This window comes from Macrotis lagotis, chromosome 7 (assembly GCF_037893015.1).
Source record: "Macrotis lagotis isolate mMagLag1 chromosome 7, bilby.v1.9.chrom.fasta, whole genome shotgun sequence".
Classification (NCBI taxonomy): Eukaryota; Metazoa; Chordata; class Mammalia; order Peramelemorphia; family Peramelidae; genus Macrotis; species Macrotis lagotis.
This window is the reverse complement of record NC_133664.1, coordinates 196,311,801-196,339,150: the sequence shown is the minus strand read 5'-3', so window position 1 is coordinate 196,339,150 and position 27,350 is coordinate 196,311,801. Positions and strand designations below refer to the sequence as shown.

Below are 27,350 nucleotides of genomic sequence, written 5' to 3'. Positions count from 1 at the left end.
TTAACCATGATGTCATCATATGTGGCAACCTCAGGATGTTCAGAACATTAAATATGTCTGTCACACATGTGTTCACCAAATATAATAAACAAAAGGTTAAGGATTTAGTTCTTTCTAACTGTTTCTATATGAAGACCAAGCTATAATAACATTGACACAAGTTCCATTATTCAGTGAAAAATATGCTTCATAGAAAAAAGTAGAAGATTTACTTATTTGATAATAATCATATAATGGTGATAATTCAATCCCTAATATCCCAGATGAAAATTTACTATGAATTTTTCCTAAGCTTACTTTCTTAGTCTACATAAAAAATTTAGATTTAAGTACAGAAGTCCTGGGTGTGAATACTTCCTCTAACACTCACTATAATAATATGTGTGAACATGGACAAATCACTAAACCACTGGGTGCTTCAGGTTCCATATCTGTAAAGTAAGAATAAAAATATCTTATAGTACCTACCTCACAAGTCATCAGACTCAATGAGAAAACCAAGCAAAGTGATTTGCAAATTTTAAAATGCGATAGAAATGATAATTATTGTTATCATCATTGAAGTCATCATTGTTATTGATTAGATAAAAAAGACCTAGCAAGGTAGGATATGATGACACAAAAGGGCAAAAATGTTTATCTTATTAATAACCTTTAAAAATACTATTTTGGGGGGCAGCTAGGTGGCGCAGTGGATAGAGCACCAGCCTGGAGTCAGGAGTACCTGACTTCAAATCTGGCCTCAGACACTTAATAATTACCTAGCTGTGTGGCCTTGGGCAAGCCACTTAACCCCATTGCCCTGCAAAAAAATAAAATAAAAATACTATTTTTTTCCATTGAATCTGTTTCTAGAATCAAGTACAGCTTAATTTTAATACATAAAGCAACATATAAGTAATCTGAACTTCTAATAGGTTCTTGCAAAAAGAAAAAAAACAAAATTTTCTCTTTCAGAAGAACTATGCAAATATAGAGAAATAAAGTTATAAATATCAATTATGCACCTGTTTGGAGATTCTCAACCAAAAGTATCAGAACAATAGTAGAATCTCTTGAGATAAGTAAAACTCCAGTCCTTCAAGATCCTTTTATTTTCTCCAGTAAATCTGTTAGTTTTAAATTGAGTTACAAATACTTATTTCAACTGAGAAGTCTCTTCCAAACTTTAAGAGTAAAGAGATCTGGTTTAAATGAATCACTAAAAGACAACTGAATTAATATAGTATAAAATTTCCAGATTCCTTGACTTATAATCAAGTTAGCACTGGGATAAATAACATTGCTATTAGAACAAAGTTAGGAGAACTTATAGATGTCTATAGGCTGAGCTATGGGGTGTTTTTTTTTTTGCTCTTTTAGTTTACATGGCACAGCATAAAGGAAAAATTTACCCAAATTAGCTTCTGAGATCATGCAAATTGTATGAAATGTAGCAGGATTTAAGATTAAAAATACATGACATTGAATGAATATAAGGAGGAAAATAGTTAATGATGAAAAAACACCAAAGTATATGTAAAATGCTTTTGAATGCAAATAATGTAATTTATCAAATTGGAAAAAATGATTCTCTCTTATACAAATTTGAAATTACTTCCAAACATACCATTCTAAATTAGAAACTTAAATGTTGTGTATATATTTTTAATTAATTCATAGGACTGGTTGATTTGTATTTATTTTTTCAAATACTTTAATTAAGAAATGATATTATAACAACTAAATTAATCCCCAAACATTCCAAAAGCCACCTCTGTAGGAACTGATAGTAATGTGATCCATCACCAACTGCCTATTGGATGTTTCAGATTGTATGTTCTAGAGACATTTTGAAGTCAACTTGACCAAAATAGAAACTCATTATCCTCCCACCCCACCCCCCAAAAAAAATTTCTCTTCCAAATTTCCCTATGACTCTCAAGGGTATCGCTATTCTTCTAGTCATTCTAGTTTAAAACTTTGGGTGGTAAATTAAGCAATTGCCTGCTTTCTAATACTAAAATCATGCATCATTTTTTGAATATTTCACAGAAAAGATGTGTGTGTTTCTGTTAACATGAAAGCTCAAATATTTAAGCATTTAAAAATCAAACATATAAAATGTGTCTCTAAAGAAACTGTGATTAAAAAGGGTGGAAAATGTGGTCTTGATTTTTAAAAGACAATGCAGTCTTGGACATATATGAGAAAAATGTTTGACAGATTTTGCAACATTTAAATATCAATGGTGGGCTAAAACTTAATGGGTGATAAGAATAGATATCTATTATAGTGCTGGTAGAAATAGAATAAGGTATAGTGAGGTAAAAAATAAAAGTAGAAGAGGGTAGAAGCTTAAGGCATTTATTTAGGAGAAATTATCTATTAGAAAAACCATATATTTAAGACTTGAATATCATGTGTTTGCATTATATACTATATATATATATATATATATATGTATATTATGTGTGAATGTATAGATGTGAAGTGATAAAGATACAATTTGGTATTTTAGTATACATTATTCATGCCTTGTTTTTCCTTTTGTCTATTAAACATTTTATAAATTCCTGGTACTTTAACCATAGGAAAAAGAGAAGGAAAAAAGTCAGATTCTAAAGTTTTTTAATTAGTGCTACAGTTTATTTTTCTCTATCATTTTCCAATAAAACACCTTCCCCTTATAAAAACTCCATTGCAGGGTGGCTAGGTGGTGCAGTGGATAAAGCACTGGCCTTGGAGTCAGGAATACCTGGGTTCAAATCCAGTCTCAAACACTTAATGATTACCTAGCTGTATGGCCTTGGACAAGCCACTTAACCCCATTTGCCTTGCAAAAACCTAAAAAAAACTCCATTGCATGTCGGCAAATCTATAGCAAATGGTTCTATACAATTGCTCCAGCTTTCTCATTAAATGTGATGAAACACTGAATCTTCAAGATTCTGCAACTCATTTCATTACAATGAATTGATCCACCAGAAGACAGCAGGAATCAAGCCCATAGCTGCCACCAAGGGCATCATGATGCTGTTGAAATAAAAGGAATCTTGGAGGAAACATGCTTCATCTCTTATAATAGGACCATTATCAACAAGAATTGTTGAGCCACACTTAACAGCATCTGGCACATCATCTAAAAGAATGAGCCTGGTTCATGATGACTGAGTCTTGGGTGCTAATGTCATAGATATAAATAACTCTAGCATGGTGATTTCCAAAAGAACTGTTTTATCTGCCAGTACAAAAAAATAAGGAAAATGCTGCACATTAGTACAATTTATCTTGGAATGGAATACTCTAAACAATATGGGGTTTTCTATTGCAAACAAAATAGAAAATACCAAAATCAATCTACTGACTGAAGGCAAAACACAAATAGAATGCAACAGCATAACAAATTCTCAAAAAGTACATTCAAAATATAATAAAGAACTTGAAATGTTATACAAGGAATTTCATGACACTTTGGAAAACTTGATTAAGATACAGGTACAAATGGAAAAACTAACAACCACCAACAAAGAAATTCATAAGCTAAAAAATTAACATCATGGAAATGGAAATTATATGAAGAAGAAAACATTCCTCTTTCATTATTACCCACAATCTCCTTCTATGAAATCTCCCACAGAAATGTACAAGATGAAATACTCTATTGTTGAAGAGCTCACCCATCCTATGAACCAGGATCTTATCCTAAATTATTTAATCTATGGGGTTGCACATTTGCCTTATGTTTTTTTCCAAGATATATTTAGATCTTTATAGAATGAAACAAGCACTTTCAAAACATAGTATAGTAAAAAAGATGGTTGCATATGAAACCGAAAATCTAATATGCACAACCTTGCTATTCCTTTCAAATATCATCATATGAATAACAAAATTATCATATAAATTTTCTTTTAATTCCCTCTCACCTCACCACATCTTATGGATGGCTACCATTTGACACAAATATGTATAAGTATGTATTCTTTCTCTATTTGCAAAGAACATCTTTCTTCAGACATCTTTATAGTTAATTTGGATATTCATAATAGTCAAAATAACTTATTTGCTCAAAGTGGATCATGGCTGTTATTGTATAACAATGTTCTCCTGGTTCTGTTCACTTCACTGTTCATTATTTTGTGCAAGTCAAATGATTTTCTTCTAAAATAATTGAGCCCATTATTTTTTATTATTGAGCCCATTATTTTTATAGCACAAAAGTATTCCATCAAAATCATACATCACAACTTTTTCAATCATTCCCCAAATGATTGGCATCTCTGCAACCTCCAGCTTTACCACCACAGGACAGCTTCTTCATATATTTTAGAATGTATAGGTTCTTTTCTTTCACCCCCCCCCAGTTGTTTTCCTACAAAAATCAAGTTGTGGTATTCCTAGGTAAGAGGGCATGGGTAGTGTAACATCTCTTTGATTATAATTCCGGATGGCTCTCCAAAATGGCTGCATCAGTTCATTATTCCACTAACAATGAATTACTGTTCCCATTTTTCCATATCCCCTCCTACATTTGTCACTTTTCCCTTCTATCATTTTAACCAAACTGGTAGGAATAAAATTGCATCTCAAGGTTGTTTTAATTTGCATTCCTCTAATCAATAATGATTTATAATCTTATGAGAAAATACTAGCCTTATGTTGGAACAGCATACTTGACATAGAAAACATGCTACTTAAAACTGGCTATTGAGCATTATAATTTTTCAAAACCATTTTATTTTCAAGACCAAACTTCCAATATCGAAATGAACTTTTCTCCATAAAAACACACCAGCTCTGGCTAACATGTTCACTGCTGAATCAAACAGTTCCCTCCAAGGTCACAGTTCTACTTCTTTCCTCACTTGCAGAATAAGTTTCACTTCCACCTTATAATCTCATAACACCAGTCTACTAATACCTTTTTACAAAGCAGCTAAGTAATGCAATGAATACAATACAGGTTCTGGAGTCAAGAAGACCCTATTCGTAAATTCAAATCCTGCCTTAGACATTTACTAGCTGTGACCAGAGGCAAGTTAACACTGTTTGTCTCAATTTCTTCATCTATACAATGAGCTGGAAAAGGAAATGGCAAGACATTTCATCATCTTTGCCAAGAAAAATCCAAATGGGGCCAAAAAGAATTGGACAGGACTAAAAATGACTCAACAACAAAATGAATTGTTTACTTTATAAAGTTGATGTTAAATATTTATTTAAGCACCTAATGTTAAAACTATGACCTTCTTTACTTGACAAAAACTACTAGAAAAACTGTTTGTGTATCTGGCAGAAAAGATTTTAATGAACACTTACACATGTCCATAATAAGTTTTAAATCAAAGTAAATATAAAAGTAACAATTAAAAAAATATGATCAGAAGAATAGAAGATACCTTTCACATATATAGCTAGGAGTATTCTAAACCAAAGGATAGAGGTGTTCATAAAAATAAAATAAAGCATTTGAATTACATAAAAATTAAAAGGCATTTGTACAAACAAAACCAAGAGAAACTAGTTTGGGATGTTTAATCAAATAACCAAGAAAAAAATTTGCTATAGGGAACTGATACAAAAATATGAGAGCAAAGGTTATTTCCTAAAAGCTAAGTTAAATGGGAAATGCAAATAAATAAAAAAGATAGCATATTACTAAGACAAATGAAAATGTTAACAACATTGCTTTCCTTTCATATTAAACTGGTAAATATGATAAAACACAAACTAGCAAAAGTCAAAGAGCTATGGAAAGAAAGGGACAATAATACACTGATGGAGTTTTGCAATGGCCCAATTTTTCAAGAAAAGTCACTAAATTATTGGAACCTCTTTACCTAGCCATCCATTTTCAATATGGTATATAACAAAATAAGGTCAAAAATATGTTGGGGAGAAAAATATTTTTTTACTAAAACCTCTTTTTGTGGTAAAAACAAAAAATTTGAAGAATTCTTTAAAAAGAGGAAAATTTGTATGAAGATATACAAAGCAAATAAGTCAGAATTAAGAAACATATTGCAGAAAAGAAATATGAAAAGAAATAAAAATTCAGGTTGAGTTAAATATTTAATTTTGATTTCAAAATACTGAGGAAACTTTGTTTCCTCAGTAAAAAGCTGAGCAGTGTTGGATTTGATATTGTGTCAATAGTGTCAGTTTCATTTGTTTTTATTACAAAGGAGAGGGGAAGGATGTAGATAATGAAGATAATTATATTGGCCAAAACAATAAAAAAACAATATTTTTTAAAATAAATGGATAAATATAGATGCCCTCTACTAGGTCAGTGTCATCCAGTGAAACTAGAAATTGGTTGTGGTAACACTTAAGGGTACCACCTTTAACTTTGTCTAATAAAGTCAAACTGCTTAACTATTTAAAAAAAAAGATTTGACAGCATATTTAGCATTCACTTAAGTAGCCTACCTCTTTAAAACAAAAGGATGAATATATATTTCATCATAAATCTTCTGCTTCTCTTATATCAATATTAACTGAGTAACTTTTAGGGTTCTTTTTCTTTACATTACATTATATTTTCTTTACATTATAATCTCTCTTGCTGCAATTACTTCATGGTATCAGTTCATAAATATTTTCCCAAATTTTGGTGAATTCTACGTATTTAATATACCATGTGATAATACAATATTTAATATATGAATGTTGCATATTTTGCTCAGCTTTTATTTAATCTATGGCAATCAAATTTGTTTTGAATTTTTTTACCTCTACAAAAAATTCTTTATAATGTTACCCCAACCTATCTTTCTTTTTTTTTTCTTTTAGGTTTTTGCAAGGCAAATGGGGTTAAGTGGCTTGCCCAAGGCCACACAGCTAGGTAATTATTAAGTGTCTGAGACCAGATTCGAACCCAGGTACTCCTGACTCCAAGGCCGGTGCTTTATCCACTACGCCACCTAGCCGCCCCAACGCCACCTAGCCGCCCCCCAACCTATCTTTCTAGAGTCATTGGACATTACTGTCCCTTCTAAGCTCTATGATCCAGTCAAATCAGATCTTCTCTTTCTCACATAAAACATCATCCCATATCTCCCATATTGATGCCTTTGTATTGGTCTTTCCTTGAACCTAGAATATACTCACTTCTTATTTCAGTTTCACTATTTCATTTTTTTCAAGAATAAAAATATGGGGCAGCTAGGTGGCACAGTAGATAGAACAATGGCCCTGGAATCAGGAGGACCTGAATTCAAATCCGGCCTCAGACAATAATTACCTAGCTGTGTGACCTTGGACAAGTCACTTAACACCATTACCTTGTAAAAATAAAAAAAAAATAACACAATCTGATACTTAATAGGCACTTAATGAATTCTTTTTGATTGACTGAACAAGTTTTCTCCATTCTTTAATTATTTGACACAATAAAGTGCTAACCTCAAAACAAAAACAGAATAAAACAAAACAAAGCTTTGAGAAGAGTTGCAGTACAAAAATAAAAAGGGAAAAGTATTTAAAGAAGGAGAATAAAACTTCAATAGTGGGTGTATTGGAGGTGAAGGAGCTTCATATAGAAGAGAAGTAAAATGACCATGGCATTCTATTAAGGTCTCAGGAAGGTCTTCCTGAACGACCATTTTACTCCTCCAGGGGGGAATAGCTGCTCATCCCTCTCAAAGAAGATGGATATGGCTCCAATGATGTTGAAAGATAGGAGATCATGTGACAAAGATTAGAACGAGAAGAGTTAAGTAGTAGTGGTTCCTGAGATCCCTCTTCATTATACCATTAACAAAAAAGGAGAGATCTGCTGCTTTATTGGGACACATACCCAAGAAAAGAGAGGAAATGTCTCAAGATTTGTCAAGAAGGCATGACAGCAGGTCAGCTAGGTGGCTCAGTGGATTGACCACCAACCCTGGAGTCAGGAGGAACAAAGTTCAAATAGCACCTTAGACACTTGTTACTTACTATCTGTGTGACCTTGGGTAAGTTGCTTTATCCTACTGACTTTCAAAAATAAAAAAAAGGTATGGTTACTCACTTCTAATGAGTTGTGTGAGAATAAATTATACTCTGTCAAAAGGAAACTAGAAAGTGTCTTGCTAAAGATTAGGAAGTTTAGTGGAAGATACTGAAGACATAAGGTAAAAGGTCATTATTTTCAAGTTTGCTATTCATTGAAATAAGTGAAGGGTTTCAACAGGAGAAGATAGATTTAGGAAATGAATAGCCATTTAATAATGGCTATTCTGAGAATGAGATTTGCATTTCAGGATGATTGCTTAAATATTTGAATTGCAAGCTTTGAACTAGAAATGAAATATACCTAATCAGAGCTGCTAAGAATGGACATGCTTTGAAGGTTACAAATAAAATAAAAAGAGCTTTAAAATGGAAAAAAGTAAGAGGGAAGGAGAAAATTTTCTATATGAATATCCACAATGCCAGAATCCGTAAATAGCAGATACATTGGGAAAGAAATTTCAACAGAGAAACACAAAAGTTCACAAAATTTAAGAAAGTATCCAATATTAAACCTATGATCTCATAAGTCTTTGCACAAATGTGCAAACTATAATTAAAAAACAAGATGAACTAAGAGATTTCAACAAAAGAGAAATGTGGTCTTAAAGGTATGATTGACCATTTGGTGAAGGGAGACTCATGACTAGGGAAAAAAACCTCCCAGGTTATATCTTATACAAAAGAAGTTAGATAGGTGAAAGGATATATGCATATGAGAAAATCCAGGCATCAGATGAGAAAGCATATAGTGAAAAACATTCCAGTAAAGATCCAGGGAAGCAGAACAAAAAAAGATATTATCAGTTGAATATATTATAGGACAACTGTGACTTCCTATCACAGTGTGGGCAATTTCAATTCTCCAAAGATCTCCTGGTGTTCTCTCAGCAGCTAATAATTTCTTTACATGCCTTTGTAAAAATTTCACTTCAAAAGTTGGGGGAACCAGAAAGGTGAAATGTTGTTCTGAATCTGACATTCACTAAAACGGAAGACATGGTTGCTGTTATAGAAATCATGAGAACCTCAAATGAAGGTTCGTCACTTGATCTTAGAGTTTGTGATAGAGAAAGACATGCACCACAGATTTGGGGAGAGCACATCCCAAGACTTTGGAGAAAGGGTATTGTAGACTAAAATTCTACTGTAAAGTCAGCCCAAAAGGGATAAGAAGTTTTTCACAATGAAATCATGAAGATATAAAACAAACAAAAAAATGAATAATGAAGGATTAAAACAAGAATGAAGGTTTAAAAAATATTAAGCTATATTGGAGGAAAAGAAAAGAGGATCAGCAAAAGAAACCATTGCTCAGGATGTACAGGATCATGTCACCAATGATAGAAGAGAAGATGTATCCCTTCAATTATTATTATATTATTTGTTTCTTCTGCTAAGGAGAATAATCTTTGCAGTAGAGAGGATAAAAAAAACATATCTAAGAGGAAAATGATGCCCACAAGTAAGCAGATTATAAGAGAGCATCTAGTTTCCTTTGACAAATCAATGAAAAATTATTTATTAAGAACCTATCCTTTTCCAATCATCTTATTTTCTAGATATATTTTATTCTGTGTTTTTTTTTTATGAAAGTCAGTATTGGTCTACCGCTGAGATCTACTTAAACCCACATTTTACAGAATAAGTATCTAATTTCTTTTTAAATTCAGTTTGAATTTGGGCCTAGTGAAAGTAAGTAAATTAGGATATTTTGCACAAGTATAGAAAACAGAATAAGATGTCACACTGAAAAGAAAATCTGGCACAGTGGAAAGTGACAGGAATACAAATAGACAAGCAAGTTAGTTTTGCTCTCAAAGAGTTCACACCCTAACTGAAAGACAAAATACAAATAAGGATTTAACTGCAGGACAAGTGGAAAGTCTGGGTCCTTAGGCTGTGATGATAGAGTAGATTACAAGGTTCAAGGGTCTTTAGGGTTAGCAAATAAAATAATCCAGATGAACAATATCTTAAGGCTGAGGAATCAAACTCAAATAGACTCAGAAAACCGTGTAGTAATATAATTTATGTTTTATTTCTATTATTTCAAAATTTTGTTAAATATTTCCCAATTATATTTTAATCTGGTTCCAGCCATATTTAAGAGATTTGACTGTGGGCATGCTGTTTGACACTTTTGCCAAAGAGTATTAATGCAAAAAGCAGATATTACTGCTGAGTCATGGTCAGAAATATTTTAAAAGCTTGTAAAAATGAGTGTAGAGAAGAATAAATGATATCTCTACTTTCAAAAAAGGGAGGAAAACTGAATCTATGAACTATAAGCTTATGAATTTGATTTCTAAAAACATTTTAGAATATATAATCAAATTAATAATTATAAAAAAGAACCAACTTTTAATGACAAACTCTTTTGGTTATACCTCTGAGCATAATACAGAAAGTATGGTTTGAAATTACCCTTTCTTTCCCAATATTATCATGTATTTGTTTTCTCATAATGTACTATATAGTTAAACAAAAATTCCTTGATTTACCCTTACCTTCTACTAAGATTTATTTTCCTTTATGAGATTCTGGTTCTACTATATTGCCTTCATTCTCTCAATGATTCTTACAAAGAATCATTTTTAAGAGAAAATAATAATAATAATGACAACTATGTGATGCAAAGGATAAAGTGCCAGAACTTGAGTCAGAAATACCTGAATTTAAATCTGGCCTAAGACACTTACTACTTGGACAAGACATTTAACCCTGGCTGTCTTAATTTCCTCATCTGTCAAATGAGCTATAGAAGGAAATGGCAAACCACCTAAGTAACTTTGCCAAGAAAATCCCAAAGACACAAAGAGTAAATAAGGCCTAACTGAAAATGACAAAATAATTCTCCCTTACATCATGCAAATATTAAATTATCCTTGTCTTTACTCATTCCACACCTTAATTTCCATCTTTTTTATTAACAACTATATATTTACTTTGCCAATGATCTACAAGAGGTCATTTTGCTAGTCAAAAGCATTGTCAACTCTTATAGGACCACAAAGAAATAATAAAAGTCAGATAGTACTTTAGGGTCATTTATTCGTATGAAGAAATATATTCAATTTTTACAAGACAGAAGATAGAGAGAAAGAAGCCAATTTCCCTTTATTTTCAGTATCTTATATTCTAGCAACTTTCTTTAATTTCTCATCTTCATTTACTAATATTATGTGATTCAAATCAATATTTTTGATATTTGAATTGTATTGTGTAGTTATTTCTCTGATGCCAAAGCTCTTGAACTGGCAATCCTATTTATGTTTGAATGAAACTTAAAGTTCCTCTCTGTTGCAGTGAAATGTTAATCTGTGTTAGACATTTCTCATATCTCAAGGCAATTTTTCTGACTGAATTTCTGGATCAAAATTCACTTTGTTTCATTTTTCCCCTAGGAGATAAAAACTTGTTAAATTTCTTGCCAAACTCTATCCTCTAGGTTAATTGTATTGATTTATAGAAAGCAAATCTTTTTCCAGGTCTGCTATTTTAAAGTTTTATTCTGTTCCCTGCTCTCTCCTTTCAAAATTTATGTAATGTCTATGAGTAATTCTATTCTATGTAGAATACCAAGTTTTATTAGATATTTTAGTCAGCTATTCCAAGCATTTGTGTCTCATGTTCATTTTCTTCTCTCTTGGTACTTTTAGGTCTATATTTGTATGTATCACATATCTATCTCATATTATGTTTTTGACCTTTATCAGGTTTTTATATCTTTTCTCTCTTCTGAACATTGTTATGATTGAGTTTTTTACATTGCCTACCAGATTTTGGCTTATTTCTTTTACTCTCATTGTATTTATTTTTTATCAGGGTCTCTCTTTTTTTCTTAATCATGTCTGCAGCTCCCAAATAAGTTTTTCTGGTATATTTACCCTCTCTTGTTTATTGTTCTTTTACTCACTATAGCACAACTGTTACTCTTTTGAAGAGATGATGTGGATATGAGCAAATGGGGCTTAGTCATAACCCCTGAGTCATTTTGCCAGAATGTCCTATTATATGCTGTTTTAAAATATGTTTATTTTCTGAGTTATGTTTTATTTAAGCTGTCAAAACAGTTTATATTCATTCCAAGTAAATTCATGTACATTTATATATATATGTGTGTGTGTGTGTGTGTGTGTGTGTGTGTGTGTATGTATACACACACATATATATTTTGTTAGTATGTTGGAGAGAGGTTCATGGTAATGTGAGTGGTCAACATTGAATAAAGAAATTAGTCATGGATAATTCTCATAGACATGATTAATATGTGACTGGATAAAGACACCAATGTGTTTTCAATTATGAAAACAGAATGTTTCCTCAGTTTTGAAAATAAAAAAACCAAAATCTCAGAGGAATCTATGATTGAAGATAGAATTTTAAAGAGATAAGGCATTTCCCTATTTTTCTCTGACTTATAACCTATTCTATTACCAAACAGAAAAGAGTAACAAAAGAAACTCTAAATATATTCAGGAAATATTTGAATTTTCTCTTCTCCTTAAAACAAAATTAGTTTATATTAAAAAATTTTCAGTCATGGGTCACTTGAGGAGAATTTCCCACCAAACCACATCCAACAAATAAATGTTCAGTCTCTTCTTAAAAGAGGAGGAACCAACCACTACTGATCACAAGTGCCATTTTTGGAGACTTTTAATTTTAGTTCATTCCATCTAAATTTGCCTTTTTACAATTTTATCCCCTTGTTCCTAGATCTGCTTTCTGCATATAAACAGAACACATCAAATCTTTCTTTTTAATAGCCTTTCAACTACCTAAATAAAGCCATAATGTTCTTTCACCCACTCTAATCCTCTTTTTCTCTAGGAAACATTATCAAATTTTCAACTAATCCCTAAATGACATGGACTTGAGGCCCTTCAGCATCCTGGATGCTCTGGTATGGACACTTTCCATTTTATTTAGAATCTTTCTTATACTGTGGTACCATAAAATAAACATAGTTCTCTAAAGTTGATTTGCCTAGAGCAGAGTATAATGCACTTAGTATTTTTAGGTAGTATCTCATTAAGATAATTAAGGGTTATATCAGTATACTAACAAATTTTTAAAGTTACTCATTACATTATACTGTTGAGGGAACCTAGTTTGAAGATAGATTGGATAGAATTTAAAACCAAAGATTTCATATCCACCAACACATGCCTTGCCTATATACATACATATATACACATATATATATATGTATATATATATGGATATGTGTGTGTGTTGATAAAAGTATAAAATACTAAATTAAAAGAAAACTTAATTGTTAAAGTTTGTTCATAGGAGCTTTTATGTCAAGTATGTTTCAATAAACATACAATACATGATAAAGCCATATAATAACTATCCAAGTAGGAATAGAGATCAAGAGTTTTAATGTAATTAATACTCACCAAGGCATCATATGAGGAATTTTAAAACTATTTACTTGAAGACAAAGGTAATATGAATCATAGAATCTGGATCTCTTTGATACATATTACATTTTTCAGAGATACCTAATAATGCTCTGCAAATGATCCCATCATATTTGTCTGAATATAAGGTTTTACCTCAATACTTGATTTTGGCTTACAAATAGTGTTATCTTTGAATTTATAGTTTTTTTTGTGATTTTTCAAAGATATCTTATTTCAGAGGCAGAGTCTGTATTTGGACCACTGTGTTACTCCTCAGCCTCAAAAGCAACAACAAAAAGACCTGGCAGTACTAAAGCATTGACAGTATTTGATGCCAAGTGGAAAGCATGCTTCTAAATGTCACAGAGAAGGACTTTGTCATTTTTTGTGGTTGTTGTTCAGAGCAATTCACTTTAAAAATACTCAGGAGTCATCATAACAAGATCTTGTTAACTGCTAAATTGCAATAAACTTGATTAGGCCTCAATATGTAAGAAACTCCAACAGAAGTAAAACCCAAATGTATGCTAGTACACTAGCATAGTGTCACCTAGTTTTCTTTAAAAAAATTAATATAGCCTTTAGAAGTATATAGAACTTATAAAAATTCAAATCAAACAGCAGAAGATGGTATTCCAAAATATATTGAAGAAAATAAATATTTAAATAAGCATTAAAAGTTCATTTATTAAAAGTTATCCAAGAATAGAAGTATTATATCCAATAAATGAGCCATACCATATAGAGCCTTTGCACTTGGTTTGGAGTTATGATCTCTGTCCATCTGGTGAAATGTGGGTGACCCATAACCACTGTAATAAAACAAATATATCATGTTAGGCTAAAGTTCAAAGCTAATGATACAGTTCTAGAATCCTTCAAAAAATAATTCCAAAGTTTCTTTTGAACGTTCAATAGAAAACAGAAGCCTGGTGCTAGGCTATATAAGATGAGCAATATATTTTTTTTCTTCTCCAAATCCTAATTATTCACATAGTTAAAAAATAGCATACAAAAAACTGAGCTTAATTATGAACTAAGGTTAGTCCCCAAATTCCAATCAAAAGATGGGCAAATTTTGGTAGTAATTTTATTTATAAGGAAGTTTTCTATAGTTGGTGATGAATATTTTCAAATATGTGAAAAGAGTTAGAAAATAATTTTATGCAATAATTTAAACCCTTTTTACTCCACTACCATAACATAAAAATTCAAATTTTGACTCATTTGAATTTCTTTTTCTTCATTCTTCTATTCCATTTTTTCTTACAGATGTTAATGAGATTTTCTAGTAACAGAGAAGAGAAGCAAAATATAACAAATACAATAGGAATAACTTGAAATTAGAGAATGATGAAAACATGGTATCAACTATTGGCTAATACGTAATGATTCATAGAAAGGTAATAAAAACCGTAATGTTCTGAGAAGATTGTGGAGGCTTTAGCTGCCTTTATTAAGATAAAGTCACTCAAAACTGGATGAAATGAATTACAGGATCTGAAAGAATTGAAAGGCCAGGGGCAGCTTGGTGGTGCAGTGAATAGAACACTGGCCCTGGAGTCAGGAGGACTTGAGTTCAAATTTGACCTCAGACACTTAATAATAATTGCCTAGATATGTGACCTTGGGCAAGTCACTTAACTCCATTTGCCTTGCAAAAACCTAAAAAAATTAATGAGAATGAATATTATAATAAGAGGTAGGCTTATTCTAAAGAGGGGCTGGATGGATGGAGGACTCTCTTTAATCAGACCATCTTCAGCTGTCTAGGTAATCTAGATAAAAAAAAAAGTATTTAGCCTCTACTTAGTCAAAGAACAATGATAAGAGTTAAGAATTCTACCTTGTTAAGGTGGTATGGTATGGTGAATTCTTTCAATGGAGTCAGAAATGCCCTTCAGAGAGTGAACTTTGAATGAAAAACAAAAAAAAAAGAAAAACCTAGATTTCTCCCACCTCCATTACTTAGTTATTACTATAAGAATGAAATAATCATTTCATTCATTGAAACCTTCCAACATCAATTTAAAATCCATTTTTTGTTAGATATCACAACCAATTGCAAATCCATGTAACTATATCAATGAATTATATATAATATATATGTATACATATAATTAGTCCACAATTCTTCATCCTGTTCAGAAGAATTTTATAAGTAAACATATCAAATATTATGTTGAATACCATTTTTGTTATTTCTATAACATTTCTCAAGATCTTCCCATCTAAAAAGTATTTTTTAACAAACAAGTTCAAACTATTTAAATCTACATTTGAGGTTTAAAATTAGTGAACAAATTGCAGGAAAATATATTATACAGAATATTAATATTGATTTTTGTTAATATTAATATGTAGCCAATATATATTTATGTGTGATATGGTTTTAAGTATAGGCCACACAGCTAGGTAATTATTGTGTCTGAGGCCGGATTTGAACTCAGGTACTCCTGACTCCAGGGCCGGTACTCTATCCACTGTGCCACCTAGCCACCCCTCTCATTAATTTTTAAACAATCAAAACTGATTTCTACCTATCAAGAACATTCAAAGAGATCTTTGGTTTGCATAAGAAAGCCAAAAAATTATTTATTATTTATAATCAGTTTATTTATTATCTTCTAGTCATAATTAACAAAGTTCATTATTAATAACCCATAAATTATATCTCCTAAACTTTATATATGTCATACTAATAGAATATCACTGGAAACTTGGCCTCAGTAAAAAAAAAAATTCTTACTGATTGGGACAAAAAGATATGTCTTGCTTCTTAAATTTGCATATATAGAATAACCCTTGAAGATATTAGAAGCATGTTGGATAATGGAATTGGGATTCAAAATTCAAGAAAGAAAACACAAATAATAAAAATTTTCAAAAAATTATTTCATTGGTATGAACAATGCCATTGAAATCTAAATGCATGCCCTGAGTAATCTCTTCTCATATTATTTCATATGACTTAAAAATAAATCAATTGGTAGATAATCTTCTGGTAACAAGTCTTTTCTTTAACTTGGGATCTTCACAGACCACCACTGGCTGATATCCTAAGTCTTTCCATCATCAGAAAATTACCTAGAACTTGGTGTCTGCTAGTATAGTCTTCACAGAACAGGGTCATCCTCATAATGTGCTAGGTCTATAAAACTGGCTTTTAAGAAATATTTTGAGAATTGTATTTACATATGAATTTAAAGCTTTGAAAAAAATTCATGCTAAAAACATTAAAATCACCAAAAAATGTTCAGAATCTCTGTAGTAGAGGGAGATGGCTACTGATATGTATGTCCAGAGGTGGATGGTCAGAATAATGTGGGGGGCTCTAATCTATCACCTTGGAAGACTGGTTGAAACAAATAGCAATGTTTAGTCTTAAGAAAAGTAGAATGAGGGGCAGCTAGGTGGCGTAGTGGGGCAGTTAGGTGGTGTAGTGGGGCAGCTAGGTGGCGTAGTTGGGGCAGCCAGGTGGCATAGTGGATAAAGCACCGGCCTTGGAATCAGGAGTACCTGGGTTCAAATCCTGTCTCAGACACTTAACAATTACCTAGCTGTGTGGCCTTGGGCAAGCCACTTAACCCCATTTGCCTTGCAAAAAAAAAAAAAAAGTAGACTGAGTTTAAGATTGCAATCTTCAAGCATCAGAAGAATCAACACATGGAAAACAGACATTCTCTCTGGTACCCAAGAAAAGGAGCACTAATGTAAAGAAACAAGCATCAGATTTTAGCTTGATAGGAGGAAAAACTTTCTGAAGGGTTGATTTGTCAGGAAGAATAATGAACTAATTTGGAAATAGTGAGCTTCCTACTTAATCAATCCAACATGTATTTAGCACCTATTAATTGGCAAGTACACTGCCAGATGCTGTGGTGTAATTATGAAAAATGAAATAATCCCTGCTCTCAAAGCATTAGATTCTAACTGAAAGCCAAGTATGTATGTTATGTGCATGTGTGTGTATGAAATATATTCAGAATATACAGGATATTTATATGGAATGCATATAACAATATATAAAATATATAGAATGTGCAGATTACAATTACAAACACAAATATGCCTATTGTTTAGTAGTTTCAGTTGTGTCTGATTCTTCGTGACCCCAATTTGGCTTTTCATAACAAAGATAATGAAATCATTAATCATTTCTTTCTTCAGGTCATTTTACATATGAGCAAACTGCGACAACAGGATTAAGTGATTTTCCCAGAGTAACACATTGATCCATGTAACTCCCATGCATATACTTATACACACACACACACACACACACACACACACACACACACACCCCTTTCCTACTCCCCCACTCTATGATCTAGCCATTTCTCATACTGGCATTTTATCTCCTATCTCTGGAATGACTCTCATTTCATCCCTGCTCACAGAATACCATTCTTTCTTCAAGAAATGATTTACATTATTCTCATAACTGCAGTGCCCTTCCTCCCAAACTACCCTTTATTTATTGTCTTTATAGTTATTCTATATATTCATACACACACAACCTATCCTGTTGGAATGTAGATGTCCTTGCAAACAAAAGTTGCATGTTTTTCTCCAATGGCTAAGCCAAAAGTAGGAGGTGTTTAATAAATTCATATTGATTAATTGTTCTACACTGATTTACTTGGGCATCTCACTCTGACTAGATGCTGTAAAGTTTTAAAGGTAATATGCACTAAAAGTGAACAAGAAAGTGGGTTCCTGAGATGCATGACAAGGAAAATTAACTTTGTATTTGAAAATATTTAATCATATGTATGATAAAGCCTTTACAAAAATTAATTTAACTTTCCAACTTACTTCACTTGAGACGGATAACTTCCAAAGCCACTAGGATGGTTAGAAATATGTCCATTCATATTGGCCTTCACTCCTCACAACTATATTCTGTAAAAATAAGAAAAATATGAAATTAATATATTTAATAGAAGTAGATAGACTCTAAAAGAGATATATTAAACTTTAATTCAAAGCAAGTTGGTATAATCATACTGAATTTCAAAATAAATTGTCTAAAATTTCAAAAATCAATTAAACCAATAAGAAGCTAGTCAAATTACATAAGCATACTTTATCCTAAACAGGATATTATTTTTTGTATGATTTCAAGATCAGCACTTTTGTTCCTGGCATTTCCCTTACTGAAAATTCTCCTTTATGGAAATTGTTAACCATCCTTCAAGGCCAAGTTGGAATCTTAACTCTTTGATTTAGCATCTCAATACTGCAGTGTCATGGAATGACTAAACTTGGAGTGAAAAGATCTGTCATGAGTCCCTGCTTTGCTATTTAATACTTGGCACAGATACTGATCAAGTTATAGTTTTATCATTTATTCTAGAAGACCACAAAGATCCCTTTCTACTTCTGAAATACTACATTCAATCTCTCTCTTGAATTCTAGAATTGATCTGGGTACAAGAGTATGCAGTTATTCCTTCCATATCATGAATGGGTTAGAGGTATGATGCCTGTGATCTAGAAAATCTGCATAAAAATTTTTGGTCCTCACTTTTTATGAGAGAAAAAGTCTGAATTACTATGCTATTAAAAGATGAACTATGTTGATATTATTTAATACTATGTATTTTATGCATTTCTGGGTTTCTAAACTATATCTATGTTATCTATGTATCCTCTGAGGCTTCCATAAATCTCTCCAAAAATTAATTTCTTAGATTGACTAATGATAATATTGAAACTGTGCTGGGGAAAGTTGCAATGTAGAAGAGAGGTGTATGTGCAATTTAGTTCTAAATTCAGACTGATTTTAAAACCACTTCTCTTCATGTTACCTCATTAGAAAATTTTAGATCAGACAAAATCTTCAGAGCACTCTCTTCATCATTTTTCTCTCATAAGATACCTAGTTATTACAAAATATGCCATTTCAGTACGAGTCTTCAGAAAAGAAACTGACAAACTTAGATACTTCCAGAACAAAGTAGGATGGCGAGGGAATTTAAAAGTCTGTCATAGCAAGATAAGCTAAAAAAACTGAATAAGCTGAACTCCCCTCAAAACATGAAGAAATATAGCAAAAAAAAATGAATAGTGGTAGGGTATGAAATTCACACAAGAAAAATTAGTAGAGAAAAAAGGAATAAATAAGAAATACTTTGGAGTCAAATTTTAATGATTTGTGAAGAAAATAAAGAGCATCATAATCATAATTTAGTCTTTACAAATGATTTTTGAAACTAAATTTATACCTTTAAACTACTTTAAAAAATAAATTTTAAGTGTAAAATTATTACTTAATAAATTAACAAGTGAAAATTGGGTCTATATTTTTGTGGATATTTGTGAACATTAGGTATTGCCTTATTTCTTCAACCCTTTTCCTTGAGGCATACTCAAGCCCTAGTGTTTTTTAGCTTTTTAGTGTTGCCAGGAACGTCTGGTTTCTGGTTGCTAGGAAAAGTGGTTCAGCATAATGAAATAGGATTTAAAAGTCAGAAGAATGCTATTATAGTCACATAACCTTGTGCAAATCACTTAATCTTCATCCATCAATTTCCTACTCTGCAAAATGATGATGCTAATAATTCTGATAATAAAAATTCATATTTGTCTTTAAATTTTATAAAGCACTTTCATATTCTTCTGAGAATCCCACAGAATTAATAGACAAATGTTTGAAAATTTTAATGAGTTATGTTGTCTTCCTCACAGCTATCATTGAACAGAGAACCAGAAGTGTTAATACAACTTGTGTTTAAGAATCTCCAGTAAACAAAATCTAATACCTTTTAAAATGCTCAAATCTACTCTAGGACATCTCTAATTTTGAGAAAGAATTTCCTTGTTTGTTATTTATTTGCTTCATATATGTCCAACGCTTCATGTTCCTATTTGGTGTTGGCAAAGATACTGAAGTGGTTTACCATTTTCTCTAATAGCTTATTTTGTAGATGAGAAAACTGAGGCAAACAGGTTTATATGACTTGTTCATGGTCCTACAAATACTAAGCATCTGAAACGAGATTTGAATTCAGGCAGATTCTCCTGACTCTAACCACATTGTATCCTCTGTGCCACTGAGCTTACCTAAAAGATTTGATAAGGATAGAGTATTATTAATGCTGTGTGGTTGTGATTAACTCTTCATGACTCCATTTTGGCAAAGATACTAGAATGATTGACCATTTCCTTCAGTAATTCATTTTACAGATGAGGAAACTGAGGCAAACAGAATCAGGTGACACAGAGAATAAGTATCTGAGGCCCTATTTGATCTTCCCAATCAAGTGCAAATCTTCCTTCCCTCTATAAAGCTAATCAGAATAAACCCAAAAGTTTCTTCACACTAAGCCTTCCCAGTTCCTACCACCAATCTCCCTTTAGAAGGCTTTCAAGGGCCCTGACTTCTCTTTTCATCATAATCTAGTTTATCTATATCATTTCTAGTACCTGGCACTCAGTACTTATTACAGGATTCAATTGGCATCTTGTCAAACATGGTGTTCTTTTAAATGTTGCCCGGGAATATAATTTGCATTTTTGTTGCTGTTATAATATTACTCTAATGACACATTGAATCTTTAATCCACTAAAGAACTCTTTATCACAACAAACTTTCAAGTTATACTTAGGATTTCCTGAATATCTTGAATCCAAATACAGAATTTTGATTCCTATTAAGCTTATCTTTATCTGAATTGGCTTGTGAAGATTTTTGTATATTCACTCTTAATAAAATAAATTGACATTCACCTACTAATAATTGTATTTTGGGACTTAGTCTTTGAATCTTTTCCAATTTCATTGATGTTGTATGATCATGAACCCAGGTGCTATCTTGTCCATAGAGATGACATGACAGACTTTGGCAAATATGTAACTGAACTTTGAGCATATTGCATCAACAAAATTCCACTGATCAACCCTTCTCTCATTGTTTTTTTTTTAAGAAGTTACCCTTGGTGGAAGAAATGGAAAATATCATTAAAAACAAATTAGATAATTTTGATTACATTAAATTAAAAAGTTTTTCACAAACAAAACCATTGTAACAAAGATCAAAAGAAATGCAGCAAACTAGGAAACAATTTTTACAACTAGTATTTCTGACAAAGGACTCATTTCTAAAATGTATAGAGAACTGAGTCAAATTTATAAAAAATAAAACAAGCCATTTCCCAATTGACAAATAATCAAAGGATATGCAAAGGCAATTTATGGATGAGGAAATCAAAGCTATCCAAGTTCATATGAAATGCTGTCCAAATCATTACAGATTAGAGAAATACCCTTTGATCTAGCAATAGCACTACTGAGCCTGTATCCCTGAAGAGATCAGGAAAAAGGGTAAACACCTCACTTGTACAAAAATATTCATAGCAGCTCCATTTGCGGTGGCAAAAAAATTGGAAATCAAGTGAATATCCATCAATTGGGGAATGGCTGAACAAACTGTGGCATATGTACATTATGGAACACTATTGTTCTATTAGAAACCAGGAGGGATGGAATTTCAGTGAAGCCTGGAAAGACTTGCATGAGCTGATGCTGAGTGAGATGATCAGAACCAACCTAGTATCAACATGGGGGTGATGAGCAAACTTAATGGACTTGCAAATTTCATCAGTGTAATAATCAGGTACAATTTTAGGGTCTCTGCAATGGAGAATACCATCTGTATCCGATTAAAGAACTGTGGAGTTAAAACAAAGGCCAAAGATTACTACCTTTAATCTTAAAAATAAAAAGTTGTCTTATGTACTACATAATTTTACTATCTTTAATAATTTATTTTTTCCTCAAGGATATGTTTTTTCTCTCAACACACTCAATTTTGATCAATATATAGAACAGAAACAATGTAAAGATTATCAGACTTCCTTCTGGGGTGGAATGTAAAATTCAAAATCTTACAGAAAATGATAGGTGGAAACTACTATTGTATATAATTGGAAAACAAATAAAATATTTTTTAAAAAGACAAAAAAAGAAATTACTCTTTGTGGGATAGCAAGGTGGTATAATAGATAGAGCACTGGTCCTGGAGTCAGGAGAACCTGAGTTCAAATCCAGTCTCACACACTTGATACTTACTAGCTGTATAACCTTGGGCATGTCATTTAAACCATTGCCTGGCAAAAAAACAAAAACAAAAAAATTACCCTTGTTATTCAATCCTTTCAATCATGTTTGACTTTTTATGACCTGCCATTAGGGTTTCCTTATCAAAGATAAGGATAGACACAGAAACTGAGACAAACTAGGTAAGTGATTTGCTCAGGGTCACAAACCTAGGTAATTAAATGTCTGAGGTCAAATTTGAACTCAGATCTTCCTGACTCTAAGGCTGGTGCACCTTCCACTGCAGCATCTAGCTCCCCTTTGACTATACATTTTTAACCTATATCGAATAACTTGCTTTCTCAATGAAGGGGAATGGGGTAGGATGAAAGAAGAGAATTCAGACCTCAAAGCTAAAAAAAAGGGATGTTAAAGTGTCTTTTTACATGTAACCAGGGGAAAAATAAAAGAAAATATTAAAAAAAAGAAATTATAAGCAGGATGTTCTCACTAAAACCTGGAAAAAATTTAATGAACAGATGCATTGGGAAATATACTATTTAGAGAGTAATAGCAATATTGCAGGATGATTGGCTGTGAGTGACTTAGCTTTTCTCAACAGTGCTATGATACAAGACAGGTCTGAAGTTCTTATGATGAAAAATACTCTCCATCCACAAAGGCAGAACTGATGGTTTCTGAATACAAATTGAAGCACTTTTTTTTTTTAGTTTTTGCAAGGCAATGGGGTTAAGTGGCTTGCCCAAGGCCACACAGCTAGGTAATTATTAAGTGTCTGAGACCGGATTTGAACCCAGGTACTCTGGACTCCAGGACTGGTGCTCTATCCACTGCACCACCCAGTCGCCACATTTTTTAATTTTAAAAAAGTCTAGTTTGTTAGAAATAGGATATTATCTAAAGTAACCTTAAATGTGAATAAAATTGTTTTTGAAAATAGCTGACCATAGAAACTTTGAAGTGGAAGAGAATAATTGTAACAAAGAAATTACCTGATACTTGTTTAAATATTAAACTTATCCTGTTATTCAGGGGTAGCCCTCAACATCACCTAAAGCAAAGGGCAGAAATAAATAAACAAAGCCCTTTGGCTCATGTGCTCCTCAACTTTTAAAAAGGCATTTAAGAAGTCAATTAATCCTTAAGTTACTCTACATCAATTAACAATGTTTTATATCATGGATTTTTTTTGGAAGTGAAGTTTTTGAATCCCTTGAAATGGTTTCAAATATACAAAACACACTGAATTACAAAGAAATCTGAACATATTAGCATAATATTTTTAAAAGTTCAGAGACTCCAGTGTTTAAATATCCCTGTCCTACATGGCTAAATGTTAAGTATTAAAAGGTTAATTGACTATAAAATTATCAATAAAGATCTTCCTTCCTCCATTTCTCTCTCTCTCTCTCTCTCTCTCTCTCTCTCTCTCTCTCTGTCTCTCTCTCTCAATCTGGGATTTCATTAGTGTAAGGAAAGGCATGACAACTGGTCTTTCTGATTCTGGCTAATAATTTCCAAATTATTTTTACCTTAAAAACCTTTTACTGTGTTATACATACTTTTGTAGCCAGTTTTTTATACATTATAACACTGAGAATCTAGATGTGGAAACTGTTTGCCTCATCCTTCTGAAAGTATACTTTTGTCATATTGAATATTAAGTATACCTTTGATGAATGGTATGATTTTTCCAGGTCTAGTTTGGAGGCATACCCATCGGTTTTCTTTTTTAAATGAGTTTTTATCAATTATCTTTTGTTTTAATATTATTTAAATTGCTCTTTATATGCCTCCTAATCCCCACTCCCAGAGAGATAAATCTCTTTTATTTTAATAATAATAATAATAATAATAATAATATGTTCATCAGTACTTAAAGTCTCTAGGAGAATTCTGTTATGAGGCCAAGGTTATGCCTCTGTGTCAGTCTACCAAACTGAAAAGGCTTTAAATGCAATACCAGTATCAAACTGATAGCTGTAATATTGATAATACAATATTAGACATGCTCATCTTCACAAGTTTAGCCACTAGATGTTGAACATTAAGGTTTGGGGAAAGGGATAGGACCAGGGATGAAAAAAGTAATGGTAACTGGTCAACCTTGTAAAACCTACAAAATCAGAACAGTCTTTAAGTTACTCTACATCAATTAACAATGTTTTATATCATGGATTTTTTTGGCAGTGAAGTTTTTAAATTCCTTAAAATGCTTTCAAATATACAAAGTAAAACACATTGAATTACAAAGAAATCTAAACATATTAACATAATATTTTTTAAAAGTTCACAGACTGCAGTGGTTAAATATCCCTGTCCTACATTGTTAAATGTTAAGTGTTAAAAGGTTAAATAATATTTTGAAGGAAAATATCACCCATGCATGAAGTTAAAATTATTCATTTACTTGGTCCCTGCATGGGTAGTTCTATTAATTGATGACAAATTTCTCCTTTCATATCTCATAACTACCATTCCTAACCACCCCAATAGGATCCCAATTCACCATCCCATCCTTCACTTCTTACTTCATTCACATTATCATTCTTACCTCCATTCTTAGAGAATATGATTGGCCTTCTTATTGGCAAAGTCAATTATTCAACTTGTGCCCTTGATCTAAGCTTCTCAAGGTCCTTGTTATATTTTTAAACTTTCCCTCTCTATTGTCTCCTTTTTCTTTGCCAAATTTGTTCAGATTCCCATATTCCAAAACAAAAACCTTTCTATTAATCCTACTATCATCTCATACAATTGACTTATAACTCTCTAAAGATTTCTAGAAAGATTTTGTTATTCACTTCCCTGCTCTTCCTTACCACAGTCTAACTCAACTTTTGGCAACCTAGCTTAAAAGTTCAACATTTTACTGAAACTACTTGCTATAAGATCACCAAAGCTATTAATTAGTGAGTCAATAACACTGAGATGGACAAGATACCTAACCAACTAAGCTCAATTACCTTTGGCAACTGAGATTTTAAATGGTGAAATAATTGCTGATAGTTTTTGGTAAAGGGAATTTCCCCAGTGGAAGTTTCCCACATAGAGTAAACTCTAGGTCCAGACTAACAAAATAAATAAAAGGGAGAAAAGGAAAAATATTATATGTATTAGACCAAAAGAAACCACTTCCCAAAGATTCTTTGTATTCAATTCATTGGAACTAGATCAGCAAAGAGTTTTTATTTCTTAGAGCCATTTGGTTGGGAAAAAAAAATAATCTTACACTATCCAACTCTGTAATAGCAACATTTGAATGGAATTTCACCTGGGCAATATCAAATTTTGAAGAATTTCAAGATAATAAGAATACTAATAAAATAGCTCCCATTGCTTTCTTTATGGTTTCAAGAAGCTTTATATATACATTGAATTCACATGTGATGCCTATAAAGTAAGTAGTATCTTACTATTCCTATTTTAATAGATAAATCAAAAGAAATTTATGCAGTTCAAAGTTTTTAAAAATTGCATGGCACAGAGTCAAGTCTTTATCATGCACAACTTTCAAAATTCTACAACATAAAAACGTATTTTTAACTATTTACTGATATAAATACAAAAACTGCTCAGTATATAATGCTAGAAATATTTTAAAACATTAAATTCAATTCTTTCTTGTTTCTACTTAACTAAAAGTAGAATAGACAATCAACCAACTCAAGATAAAACTATATTATAGCCTCCTTTTATCAAAGAGAATGTCCACTGTAGCTGGCAATAGAAACAATTACAGGTACTATATAAATGAACAAAATGAATTAATATACAGAGCCCTAGGCTAATTTTATTTTCAAGCATGCATCAACCAATGAAGAAGCATTTTTAAGAATCTTCAGGGCCCTTTTTTGACATTTCAGGTCTAATTGTTGGGAAACTCCAAGTTCTGATGACTTGGTTTGGGCTCTTTGGTCTGAGTACTGCAGCAGCTTAACCATCTCATTTGTCATAGACTGTTACTGCTCTTGCAACTTCTAGACCCCTTCCTTAGGGCTTCCTGACTATGTAGGCTTTGGCAGGGGAGTCCTCTACTCTTGTAACCTCTCTCTAGGGACTTGCTCTGCTGGAGAAGATCCCTTTACTATTGTCCATGAATTTCTGGCTGACTTTTGGGCAGTTTTGATATGAAAGAAATCACTATTGTTTCTCTTTGGGTTTCTTGATTGTTATTTGGTCTGATGCTAACCAAACATTTCTGCTGAAGTAAGTATATGGGATCTGTTTCAATCTGTTCCCTGTTCAGAGAGTCATCTTGGCAGAAGTGTGTTCTATGTCATTTTTTTCCAACGAGTATCATATCTGATATGCAGGAGGCATTTAATAAGTACTTATTAATTGATTTTTTAAAATGTTAATGTTTCTTCCCTAAGGATAAGATTTCTCTCTCATCACATTCAACTTAGATCAATGCATACCATGGAAACAATGTAAAGACTAAGAGAATATCTTCTGTGGGGAGTTGGGGGAGGGAAGCAAGATGGGGGGAAAAGTGTAAAATTCAAAATAAATAAAATCTTTCAAAAAAAGGAAAAAAAAAGATTTAATGGTCTAAACCCATCAAAGGAAGTACTCACATCAATAAAAAAATTATCTACTCAAAAAAAAATGTTACTCATTTGTTTTCCTTCTGTATGAGTCTCATGATTTGTTTATCTTCTGGTAGGCTAGATTATACTCAAACTTGAAAAGTTTTTCTTTCATTTTTTTTATTCTTTTTTTAGGTTTGTTTTTTTTTTTGCTAGGCAAACAGGGTTAAGTGGCTTGCCCAAGGCCACACAGCTAGGTAATTAGTAAGTGTCTGAGACCGGATTTGAACCCAGGTATTCCTGACTCCAGAGCCGGTGCTCTATCCACTGTACCACCTAACTGCCCCTACTGCTCCACCTA

At 32.1% G+C, this 27,350-nt stretch overlaps 1 protein-coding gene across 8 annotated transcripts in view; it reads right to left on the bottom strand.

Annotated features, from left to right (window-relative positions):
• Positions 1–27,350, bottom strand: part of EPS8 (EGFR pathway substrate 8, signaling adaptor) — a 242,441-nt gene that overhangs the window by 84,368 nt on the left and 130,723 nt on the right. For 7 of the 8 annotated variants that reach the window (XM_074194367.1, XM_074194360.1, XM_074194361.1 and 4 more), the window contains 2 exons: positions 18,213–18,299; positions 14,133–14,206 (listed from right to left, as the gene is read on the bottom strand). In XM_074194367.1, the coding sequence (XP_074050468.1) occupies positions 14,133–14,206; positions 18,213–18,271 (133 nt within the window). In that variant the 5' untranslated portion in view covers positions 18,272–18,299. Of the gene's footprint in view, positions 1–14,132; positions 14,207–18,212; positions 18,300–22,469; positions 22,508–27,350 lie in introns of all 8 variants that reach the window. The other variant, XM_074194364.1, reaches the window with a different exon arrangement.